The sequence below is a fragment of the Stegodyphus dumicola genome, chromosome 7, assembly GCF_044657685.1.
Source record: "Stegodyphus dumicola isolate Sdum_Otavi_A_Nest chromosome 7, ASM4465768v1".
NCBI lineage: Eukaryota > Metazoa > Arthropoda > Arachnida > Araneae > Eresidae > Stegodyphus > Stegodyphus dumicola.
In genome coordinates this window covers 86,549,881-86,562,920 of record NC_140774.1, presented here as the reverse complement: position 1 = coordinate 86,562,920, position 13,040 = coordinate 86,549,881, and the positions used below count along the sequence as shown (strand labels likewise).

The 13,040-nt window shown below is 34.9% G+C and overlaps 1 protein-coding gene across 1 annotated transcript in view; it reads right to left on the bottom strand.

Annotated features, from left to right (window-relative positions):
- Nucleotides 1-2,055: 2,055 nt before the first annotated feature.
- The window catches only part of LOC146996253 (uncharacterized), a 60,940-nt gene continuing 49,955 nt past the window's right edge, over nucleotides 2,056-13,040 (bottom strand). The window contains exon 2 of the mRNA XM_085820560.1: nucleotides 2,056-6,129. Coding sequence (XP_085676686.1) covers nucleotides 5,404-6,129 — 726 coding nt within the window. The 3' untranslated portion in view covers nucleotides 2,056-5,403. The remainder of the gene's footprint in view (nucleotides 6,130-13,040) is intronic.

The window sequence follows — 13,040 nt, the reverse complement described above, 5'->3', positions numbered from 1 at the left end:
CAATGCAACAACAAACCAATAAATACTGGGAATTGGAGACATTACGCACCGGCGGTCTGGTACCGCTTGATATCCAAATGTATTTGCGTTGTAATTTTTATATTAATAGTTAAAAAGCATTAAACGCGATGACTGACCAAGCTGAAATGGCTAAAATGCACCTATTTTCCAGCGGACAAGCTGTTCAGTCGAGAATGTAAAGGGGGAGAGGTAATTAAAACATCGACAAGGATTGGATTAACTTCTGTGGATAGGTATTGTTGCGTTTTTCTTTTCTTCTGACACCAGTTCGTACGGGGTTCGTATGGATTTGGAGTGAATAACGACGACACTTGATGAAGTATCGAAACACTTTATTGGCCAGTATTGTCAGGACAGCTCTAAAACACGTTTACGGTCGTCGATGAACTACTATAAACACGCTGACACGATCAGCGACACAGCCTTCAGGTTATCAGGCTATCACGGTGGAGACAACTTCATGGCAAAGCACTAAAGTACAGCTCCTGACTCTGCTTAGTCGTTCTCGAAACTCCACGTACTCTCGAGACTCTCCACGCTACAACTCGCGATGCACACGAAGACACTCAGAACACAGCTCCTGACTCTTCAGTTCAGTCGTTCTCGGAGCTCAACACGCTCTCTCGACGACGCACTAATCGCGATACACTACGAGACTCTCTCGGTGCACTTGACGACCCACTCGGCACTCGCTGCCCGGCTGTGAACTCGATCCACTCCGCAGGGATTGACTCGCTAGACGAGACACCAACTCGATACTGACTATCTCGCACTCTGTCTCGCCCTCTCGATGAAGCACACTAACTGAGTGCGAACCAGCAGGGTTTATATAGCTTTCGGCTTGTATTCGAGAACATTCTGGGCTAAAACGTTAAGAATTCGTTCCAGAAGGTTCTCCATCCGTCCATGGTATATCGCCAATTTTGTCGCCAAATGGGTGATTTCTCACCAAATGTGGCAACCCTGCCTTCCTTTGCCATTTTATGGCAATCTATCCTACCGCGCCTGTACATTTCGTAACAGTATTGTTAGGATTTAATAGCAGGTTTTAAATTATTTTATGCCATAGAAACAAATTCATTTGGAAAAGTGTGGCTAACTTATTTCAGTTTGCCTTCAGTCCGACAAATAAAAAGAATAAAGATGACGACCAATATGAACAAAAAATTTTGCATTTAAATTACATGCGAATGCAGATTATGGGAGAAACTGCGAAAGTAAAACTAAATGTGTTCTGTTTTAATACATTTTTTAGAATGTATATATAGCTTATTAATTAGGTACTATCAGTTACAAATGTCAACCATTCCAAACAGAGCAGAAGTTTTCAAAATACAATAGTAATTTTATTAAACTTGCATTTTTATTGTCATAATCATGAATTGCACAAAAATTTATAATTTTTTATCTTTGATTTCAGTAATTATGCACACAATGTAAGGATATTTTTATTAATTTTATTTCATACAAATAAATAAAAATATTTCATTTATAAACAATAATCAGCAATGTGAAATAAAATTTTTTTTTTCTTTTCTTCAAATTATGCATACAGAGCAGCTATAATTAAAGTTACCATATTTAGATATCTGTAAAGCCCGTTCTGGTTCATTAACACATGATATAGACGTTATATAGGGTACGAAGAAAAGTAAACTGCAATGAAAATTAATAGTTTAAATTTCGACCGACATATGGCGCTTTTCATGCAATATAGAAAGGATGTTATGCAAATTTACAGCATTTTAAAAAGCCAGTAGTCAATGCCGTAAAATCATTCTTAACATACGTTTAGAGAATAAAGATCAAGATTTACAGATTAGGTTGTTTTATTAGAACGGCAGTATGCAACTGCGAGAGAATCGACTCTTGAGAGGTTTACGAAAAGGGCCTATTTCGAGATTGGATTTGAAAAAGATGATTATTGAATTTCAAAAGAGTGGGGAAATGTGTATGCTGCGAGGAAGAGTACAGAAAAAGATTTCAAATGAAACTGCGGAAGAAGTCGTTCTAACCGTGGTTTAAAAAAAAAAAAAAAAAAAAAAAAAAAAAAAAATCCACTTTTCAAGATTCTTCGATAAGCGCTCGAGCACGTGTCACATGATTTATCTCTCCCTTTGTAGACAATATGAAAGGTTTCGCAGTCCATTGTAAATTGGTATCCATACAAGGTCCAAGTTCTGCAAGAGCTGCATCCTGCAGACCCGGACAAACGCACTGATTTTGCCAACCTTCTTTTGACCAGAAAAGCCGTTGAAAAACCATTTCCTTGGAACATTTTGCGGTCGGATGAGTTACATTTTGCTCTAGACTGAGCACTTAATACTGAAAACTGTCGCATATAGGATACTGCATGCCCTAATGTTGTATATGAACGGTCTCTGCATCCTGATTACATTCCTGTATAATGTGATTTTACTACTGACTTCATTCTTAGTCCCTTTTACTTCCAGAACACCTCAAGCCCCTCAGATATGTTCCATCACGGGTGCTCGTTACTGCCAACTTCTTTAGCAGCAAGTCATTATTGCCTTACGAGAATGTTTAGAGACTACTATCTTCATGCACGATGGTGCACCACATCGTGTTGCTTGACTAGTGAAGGCACTGCTTTGTGCTTACTTTGAACATTACCGATTAATTTTGAGGAGTTTTCGAACTGCCTGGCCTCCTCGTTCTTCGGAGTTGAATCCTTGTGACTTGTGGGTAATCTTGAAATATCGTATCTGTCGAGGAAGCATAAGAACTATGCCTGAACTGAAAGCAAGCATAACAAGTTATGTTGCTGCAAACGAGAGAAACCCTTCGCGTTACTGTTGAACACGCTATAACAAGCTTTAAACGTGCGATTAACGCAAATGGAATGCACATTGAAAAAATGATGTAATTAAATAAAGTTTTGTGTTTCCAATTTGGGTTTTTTGTTTCTCATATGCCCCCTAATCATCTGGTTATTGAAATCTGAACTTTTTTTTTTATTATTATTGGAGTTTTCTTATCTCATGGTCCATATAACGTATATACCGCGTTTCAATAAAATAGGTCTCCCAGAACGGGCTCTACCTAGGTCTAAATAGGGTAACTTCAAGCACACTGTATATTAAATTACACATCTGAAATAAACAATCATCCTTATTTTTGAAAACATATTACATTACAGGATGTAATATGATGTAATCTGGAACTGTAATCTGAAACTGTTTATTACTTCCATTACAGGATGTAATCTGAAACTGTTTATTACTTTCAAATTTTAAACTCGATATAAATATATCAGTAAATAAAAAGCATATATAAATCATAAAAAAATATTCTTGTTTACTAAGTCTTTCTTTCAAAAGAAAAATAATTTAAAGAATAAATTACAGCAGTAGTACCATATATAATTTTAAGTTATTAAATACAATATTTGCATGTTATAATTTATAACTAATAGATATGGTTAATTGTAAAATGTTTGTCTCATATTTTTCGGGTGATTTCATATGTTTCATTTCCAAATTTAATAGCCCTGCCTGCCATCGTTAAAATTATCTCTTAAGATCAATGCATCATTATTTAATGCTTATTCATATAATTAAATATTTTATACATATAAACACGTACAATATGTAATTCAAATATTCGCAAAATAAATAAAATTTGAGAGAAGTGAAATGATTTAGGAGATTTCTTTTCATTTTTGAGCATCAGACTATAATACTTAAGAAACGAAAATATCACTTTTGTTAACTCTGTTGTCTTGGTATACTTTAAGAAATTTAATTAACGTAATTGCTTCTAAATTCACAAAAATGCTAATTCAATAACATAAAAACTAATAAGGAGATACCAGACAGTTTTTTTTTTTTTTTTTTTTTTTTTTTTTTTTTTTAGAAATGCTAAAAATACAGCTTAATGATACTAGTACAAATCTTTTAAAATAACAGCTTCCTTAAGTTGTTCCCAAATTTCTAAAGGCAATTTACTTTACTTTTTAAGGAAACGTTTTCATTTTTTAAAGTTACTTTAAATTTGAAATGTTATGAACTAGAATCTTGTTGAATATACAGAATAGTAGAATATTTACACCCTGCCAAAACAAATCGACTGATTTTATTACATACCTTTTGGTTTCTCTTATTCCTTCAGATTTATTCTTTGGCTTTTTTTAATCTCTCCTTGTTAATGCTCATCTAATTTCAGAAGTTAATAAAAGGAACAAAATTTGCTCATGATACCAACTGTATTCCCAAGTATACGCTTAAATAATATAAAGCTTCATTCTATCCTTTCTTCAAATTACAATTGTTTGGTGATTAATTCGTAAGAAATTTCTGAAACTGTTTATTACTTTCAAATTTTAAACTCGATATAAATATATTAGTAAATAAAATGTGTAACTTAAAAGTGGCAGTACAGCTAAATATTGAGCCTGAGACATACATTACGCAAAAAATGTGAAAATGATTTATTCAAAATTTAATCATTCCTTTGTGATCTGTCTCTCAGATAGGCTTAGATAATAGTTTATACTAAATAAGGAAAAAATAAATAAATAATCAAATGAAAAAATAAATGAAAACGTATCCGAAATACGCTAGGAAACTAACCAGTTAAATATTTTCGAAAAAAAAATTTTTTTCACAAAAACCACATCATTAACGTCTTTCCAGAAAACATCTAAAATCTAATTTGTTAATCTGTAACTTTATTCTTTTAGTGAAGCAACACATAGGCAACAGTATGAAGAAATGTGAATATTATCGTAGTCCTTAAAGGAAAATACTGTTGAAGTTACAAAGCTAAAAACTATTGAAATCCACAGCAGTGCAACAGATGACCATTATACGAGTAAAGCCATCGTAAATTCTATTTTTTTTCTCATTTTACTTCAAACTTTCTTCTGTGTAGATCATATCAAGTTAACCTATTCCGAACTTTACAGTTCCGAAAATCACATACCGTAATCACAAACATTATAAAATCACATATTCATTTTTCAAACAGATATCAGACATTAATAAACATTTTATATTTTGATCGTTTTTAATGTAATGACTAAAATTCAGTACTACCAGCTTCTTAGCTTCTTCATTTGTATCGTAGCTCAAACATATTTCACTAAATATACTGGCAACAGAAACACAAATATCGATGCTTAAATAAAAAAAAAAATATGACGTTACTCATACTACAAAGGAAATGCATGTCTTCAAAAACATATGAAACTTTCTTAGCATTCACTACAGAAAAGGGCCAGTTTTAAACTCGGCAGATGTCTGAAATATTACCTTTCCACATTAAAGTAAATGCGTATCTAATTACTCTAACAGCAATAAAGCACACATTGCGTTGAAATAAAGGAATGGAGAGATCCATAGTGCGGAGCAATCCTCTTTCTTAAAGACTGGAAGCAAAACTTTCTAGTCTTTCCATCATGTGCTCAGAGATAGATTTCCAAACGTCTAAAACACTCAGTTTCATCTTGCCTACAAAATCTAACCAATGATTCTGAATTGTTTTCATGAGATGATCAAAAATATCGTGTCCTTCTTCGGCTTCAACGGGTCCTTCGTTAGATCCAGCATGCAGAGGTTCACTGTCGTTAGCGTGTGTTAATCCTAAATCTTCTTTAACAGTTGAATTTTCTTGTACCAGTGTTGCAAGTGATTCCTTTTCAGTACCGTGCTGATCGGCTTCTTTGGGAGTTGTTTCAGGAAACTGTGATGAAACAAAAGGTTGTTCGCTAATTGTCTTAGTAACGATATGAATTTGAGGAAACGTTACCTGATCCGGGCTTTTTAAACTGTCATTATCAGACTCCACTTCATTGCTCGCTGTTCCTTCTGATTCACGATTAAGATCATTCTCCGAATGGTTAGTTTCATCTACCTTATTGGAGAACAAGTCCGTTGATTCGTCTGTCGCAACTAAGCGATCCACTGAAGAATTGGATGAAGTAGAACCTAGAAGTATGTCTTCGTTGCCATTCGGAACAAAATTTTCGGTGTGTTTGTCGACTGTTGACGGAGTGAAATTAAGAGCGTGGATGCTGAAGATGCCGTTATATGCAGGAAGATAGCTAGGAAATCTCTGGTGTATTCCAACTCCTCTTGCCTCGAGTCCCTGAAATATTAAGAAAGATAGGTTGAGAAGTAATGATTTCTTGAAAATGTATTTCTTTAGTCGTTTTAAGAATCTATATGTTAAATGAAAATAGATAATATGATTAAAAATTTTGAAACCTGATTCTTCAACGTGGATTGATTTATCGTAAATCATTGCAACAGAATAAAATGATGCAACGCAGTTGATGTTCTGCGCTTTAATAGACTGTGATTGTAATTATATTTTCACGCTTGTATAAAACTTTTCATTGATTCAATTAATAAAAATATTTCCATTAAGCATCTGAAAGTTTGATAGAATTACGTGTAATAGAACTATTGCATACATTGATGATTTGCTGTCACTGCATGCAGCTGTTGCTCACAAATGTCTGATTTTCCCAAACTCTGACAAGGAGAATTTGGACTATCATTTGTATTAAGTTTGTAGTTCCTGATATACGTATCATTTTATTTTAGGAATTACATAGATCTAATATTAAATCCACAGCCCACTTGCTTCTCATAAATGAATAAGAAAGGCAATTTCTAAAATTAACAAAGATCCATGAAATTTTATTACTACAAAAATCTACACAAGCATTTCTCATCAATATTAAATAACGGAATGTATTTTAAAGATATATATTATGTCATCCATATAAAACATTACCAAATTTAATGTCCTGAGCTTTTACAAATTTTAAAGTCTATGCACCCAATGTTCCTTAACACTTTTATTGATATGGCTACTCAGAAAAATTTAGAAAGAATTAGTTCAATTTTTCTCCATTTCCAGCGTGAACTAATCAAGTCTTTCCCCCCTTGAGAGACTTTCAGAAGCCGAAATACTGATCGGTGTTTGTCAGAATAATGGCATAGGATGCCTTTAGTAGTGCCACTATTCGGAATTGTTGTGTTTCAAAAAGGGAAACTCGGCGCCTGAGTAGCCAAGAAAGTGATAGCAAATCTGGACCTGGAACTGAAAATGTGATGAAAATAATAAAGGAAACATTTAACTATTGATAATTCGCTTCATGACAATTCTTCGGCTCATAGAAGTGCCTAATCATACAACAAGCACACAAATTAATACTAACAGCAGTAAGTAAATAAAGGAATGCTTTCCTGGAGGACATTTTAAGGGAAAAGTAAATAGCTCTTATTTACGTTAACATAGGGAAAATCTAAAACCTCCCGTATGGGCAACCCACTAGGCAGGATTTGAACTCGGATCGAATTATCAGTGTTCAGCGGTCTTATCGCTCGGCCGCTGGTGGGTCTGTTCGCCTACTTACAGAACCCAGTTAAAATATACTTTTAAATTTCTGCTAAAGCAGTTGTGATGCATTGGTGACGCCAACTAACGAAATGCGTAGGGCGCGCGAGCCTTCAAATTGAGATGGACCAAAAGTTGAGTTTTTGAGAGGGAGACCTAGAGACAGGTGACAGAAAATAGAAAGGCTCATGACAGCCGTTATTTAAACAAAATTACCATGTAATTAAGATAACTGAGGTACATATTTCAGTTATTCGTAACCTAGTTTTAGTGATTTAGTCTGTACTTTTTCATGTGTATAATAAACATTTAAAAATATAAAGAAGTATGGATAATTTCTTTGGCGAAGAGACAAGTCTGAGTGACATTATACACACCCTTTCTTCAAACCAGATATGTCAAACTGACCGCAGAGGCACAGAAACTTCATGTAGGCAGGTAGGATCTTGATTTAATTTTACTTAGACATAAATTTACTGGTTTTACTGGTAAATTTACTGAATTTTTGTTTCATATAAGTAACTTATATGAAACAAAAAAAAAAAAAAAAAAAAAAAAAAAAAAAAGATCGCCAGAGAAAAAGACCGGAAATAAAAGGAAAAGCAAAAAATTGGATTCTCCAATGTTTAAAATCGGATTATTAAACAGCCATTGCAAAGTGTAAATATTTGCGTTGTGGATAAAGAGAGCCTAGCTATAATCGATACCAGTGCTGAAATTTCTATTTTGAATTCGAAACACATACCAATTTCTATTTAAAAACTATTTCAGCCAAGGTAGCAAGAATTCCTATTTCTGTGCCAAATGCTGATAACCCTAATTTTTTTAAAGCTGTCGAAATATTGGTAGCATTAACAGAAAAAGGTCTGTATTTCTGATGAAATAACTCCAAACGTTTACGATTTACTTACCTAATTGAGTTAAATCTGTTTCACGCAAATCGAAATGCAAAACAGCATCTCCATCGCGTAGATACCGGAAGAAAGGAGTCACCAATCGAAACAAGTCGAAGGTGAAAGTCACGCTGATTTATTTATGGCAGAAGAAGAGAAAAATTTAATCCTACCTTGTAATCAAGGCGAGTTTAAAAATTAAGATAAACACATCCTATTCCCGTTATTCTCTTGCCGAAAAATCCCAAATTGTACTATTGGAGTATTACCATTTAAATTAATGTATGGAAGAGAGGCTAGAGGTTCGTCGACAGAATTAAAGCCTTCGTAGACAGGAGAAATTCTGCTACCTATAAAAATTAAGTGCTGCTGAGTAGTTACAGGAGCTAAAATGAATTTAGAAAGAGCAGCAGAGAAAACATCTATGATAGCAGAATAGAAGCATACGCAAAATATGCTAGTCGAAGAGCGATATATAAAAAATTCAAAACAAGAGACCAACTTATAAGGTATTTCTCCCACTTCCCTAGCGTGCCTTCGTGGTGTAACGGTAGCACGCTGGGCCGGTATTCCAGAGGTCCGTGGTTCGATTTCCGGCGAAGGCGGTTGCACATTTTTCATCTTTTCTGCTTCCAATTAACCTAATGACACTACAAGTGGCGCCCGAAGTAAAAGGGTTGTGAATGATGATTCTCCGCACCCAGGATTTGGCGACTAGGTCCCCTAAAACCCTAGTCGAACTTTAAAAAAGGGTAATATATAAGGTATTTCTCCCACTTCCCTAGCGTGCCGTCGTGGTGTAACGGTAGCACGCTGGACCGGTATTCCAGAGGTCCGTGGTTCGATTCCTGGCGAAGGCGGTTGCATATTTTCCCTCTTTTCTGATTCCAATTAACCTAATGACTCTACAAACTGTACCTGCTGATTCCAGATCCTAGTAACAAATTATATGCTAGAGCAGTGTTCGGCAAACCGTAGCTCTGTGAGTATGGCTTTTCCACAAAACAACACATGCGAGAGCGCGCATGTAAAAGCAAGAAAATCTTGAAAATACAACACGAAAGCCGTCAAATTTGACAGAAGCACGAAAACATATCACTAATGTTATTCCTAGGAATTCTTATTTTTTTGTATGATTTCGGCATTTTGATTGTGCAGATTATACATCAAATTGCGCTGTCGTATTAACTGTCATATGCCAAATTTTAACTGATGAAATGCTTTGAATTAATATACCATTCAACGGAAATTTTAACTTGAATGAGAAAACGGATATCGTAAAAATGAGTTTAGTTTCAAAATATCAGGAATTTTGTCTCCTTACACCTTTCAAATCTGAAGTTTTTTTTTTTTCCAGTGTCTGAAACAAAAATGTTCCTAACAACTGAATTAGGCAGTATAAAATACATAGACGATGTTTGGGTTGCATAGAATATGAAAAAACTTAAAATTGGAAATGGCTGAAGACTAAAAACCTAGATATTTTGACAGGGAATTCCATTTTTACGTTATTTGGTATATCAAGTTATATACTTACCATTGTTATCATTCATCAGGAAGCGCTTTGTCCGCATACACTTGCAGAAAAATTTGCAGAGTTATGGAATTGGTGATTAAGCTTATCAACTCCATTATAGCTAAAGCTTTGTCATCGCCAGTTTTAAGAATTTTTAGTTGAAATGGAGAGTGAGTACGCAAATGTTCTGCTGCATAACAAAATACGTTGGTTCTCAAGAGGAAACGTTCTGAAAGTTTCGCGTCCTTATTAATAGAAATTAAAGCATTTATCCTTGAAAAGAGTGCTTATTATCCAGAGCTAACGAACGGTCAGTGGATCTAAAAGCTTTATTTCATGGTAGCCATTACATCTCTTAATCAAAAGCTACAGGGGAAAGGAAACGGAATTTTTTCGATGTTAGAAGAAGTTATTTCATTTGAAAACAAACTATCTCATTTTGCTCAAGATTTTAAAAGAGAAACTTTCTAAGTCTGTTTAAACATCGACAAGAATTTAGTTCTGGGATTCACAGTTTTAAATATGAGAGAAGTTTTTCTGAGCAGGTTTCAGGAATTCATTAACAACAAAGCTTTGTTGAAAAACCTCTTACTACTACTGTAACAGAATTAAATTTTACTGTCTTTATAATTAGCACTGGCAATTCTGCAATCCAATTGTTGGATTAAAAAAACAGAGAATTATGGAACTCGAAATTTGAACGTCTTACAAGGTATTTCTCCCTTTTTAGCATACTTTCGTGATGTAGGGGTCAGCACGTTCGACGCCTATTCGAGAGGCCCGTGGTTCGAGTCCCGGCGAAGGCTTTGCTCATTTTTCATCTCTCCAGCTTTCGAAATAATCTAATGTCTCTACAGTCTTACCGCTGTTATAGAAACACTGAAGAAAAACAAATGTGAGCTTAGCAGCACAAATGATCTACATTGAAATACCTGGAGAAGGAAGATACGTTGAGTTTTAACATATGGAATAGTATTCCTGACTCATATAACCAGCTGAAGAAACTACCGTTTGCTTTCCTTTCCTTTTCCGAATCTGCATATTCAAGCTAACAATCATTTTCAAGCATGAACCTTATCAAGACTAAATTGAGGAGTCGTCTTTTTGATGAGAACATGGAATCATGCTTAAAATTAAAAACAACAGCATACAAATCTTAGTTACACAAATTTTCCAAGGAGACGCAAGGCCATTGCTCGCATTACTGTTGTTCGTCATTATCATGATTTAAGTGTTTGGATACTGAACAATTGTATTTTATCAATAAACAGTACCGTTGTTTAATTTAATATCAAGTTTTGTTCGACATACCTATATAGTTTAACTAAGACTTAAAAACTGAAGTATGAAGTTAATTTTAAGGAGTATTGTGGAGGGAAAACAGATATAGTGTTGAGAATTGAGAAAGATGATTTAGACATATAGAGAGGATGAACGAAAGAAGATACATGAAACGGGTACGTATGTGGGAATCGTGCCTCAACGAAGCACCAGATGTCGCTATCTATCTCTACTTTGTAGGAACTCTCCAGGTAAACACATCTTCACTTGGTTCGAGAAGTCCGACAGAAGCGGTCTGACAGAACGCTCGCGGAGAAGCTACAACTAGACGCTTACTGGTCGCGCGTAGGCGATCGGACTTGGAACTTATCTAAAGTAACCGCACGTAGGTGGTCAGACGTCACCCTCACAACTATGGGGGCTCCAAGCCGGAGAACTTCAAAATAGGTACTGTGAAAACTTTTCCTTCTTTAAGATAGTGATACTTGTGTTTCGTTTCAAAATGAGTTTCTTAAACAATTCAAACAAGAGTGATTTAAAATTAATTGCCGAAAGAATTCGAGAGAATGTTCCAGAAAATGCTAAAAATGCTGACATTAGAAAAATTATAGAAAATTCTGATGTCTTCAAAACGAACATTGAATTTGTTCGTGGCGTCGTCAAATCGATCGTCGAGGATCGGATGCCTAAGACAAGTAATGAACACTATCTGTTAGAAATCGAACGTCTTAAATTAGCCCAAATTGAGAAGCAAATTGAGCTAGAAAATTTAAAATCACAATCATTATCGGGTGATAGAAGAAACGCACAGACTCGCGTTGAAAATTTACTGAAAAGTGTTAAAACGCTTACAATCTCGGTTCCTGAGCGGCCAGAAGCATTGTATTTGTTTTTCATTCATTGGAAAAAGCTTTTGCCACCAAAGAAGTTCCCAAAGACTTACAAGCTGAGATACTAATCAAATTGCTAGGGGTTAAAGCGAATAATGTTTTAACGTATGCAACTGAAGGAGAATTATTGAATTACGAAAAACTAAAAGAGTTGTTTTTAGCTGAATTTCAGACGACACCAAGAGAGATTCTGAACACCTTTAAACATGCTCAACGCGCAGCAAACAAGTCGCATGTTCAATTTGCATCGCGATTGACCGCAGCATTTGAATACTACTGTCAGGTTAGGGAAACACAGAAGGATTTTAAAAAGTTATTTGATTTAATTGTTGCAGATAAATTGTATGAAACTTTGGATTTCAAAACGAAAGAATACATAAGTGTTCGCAAGGGGGAGAACATGGTTTAATCCAACACAGTTAGGGCGAGAATGTGATTTATATTTCTCATCCCGAGGAAAATCATTGTCTGAAATACATAACCCTAAAGTTCAGTCTAATGAATCGAAAGTACCAAGTGTTCAAAACCAAAGTATTAAGAATGACTCATTCCGTCGTAGCAAACCTAAAAGCAAACCGGATGTCATTTCGTCGACGGCAGAGAGATCATGTTACGTCTGCGGGGAAAGGGCATGGACCTTATAAGAGATAGACTAACCCAGTGGGCGGGGCGCGCGTCACCGACATGTCGCCAAGAAAGAGTAGGGACGATCTGGTTTACTTTAACACTGAAACCTACGGCGTTTGTATCACACAACTCTTTTTAATTACTAAATGTGATACGTTGTATAGAGATGAGATTGTGAAAGCCACGGTTTTTTTCCAAATAGGATTTAATATATCTCATTAAAGCACTTTTTACTGCATTTCGCGCTTTTTTTTTCACGCGTAATTCTTGTACAAACATCTTTACTTTGGTAAAACGGTAAAAACTCTAAGCACAAAATATATGAACTTAATTTTGCTTAAAAATAAAGTAAAATTAAATAAGATTGATAGTACGCGATGCTTTGAAATAAATAAGGTAAAATTAAACAAGATCTGATTATTTTTTTTAATTTAATGAACATTT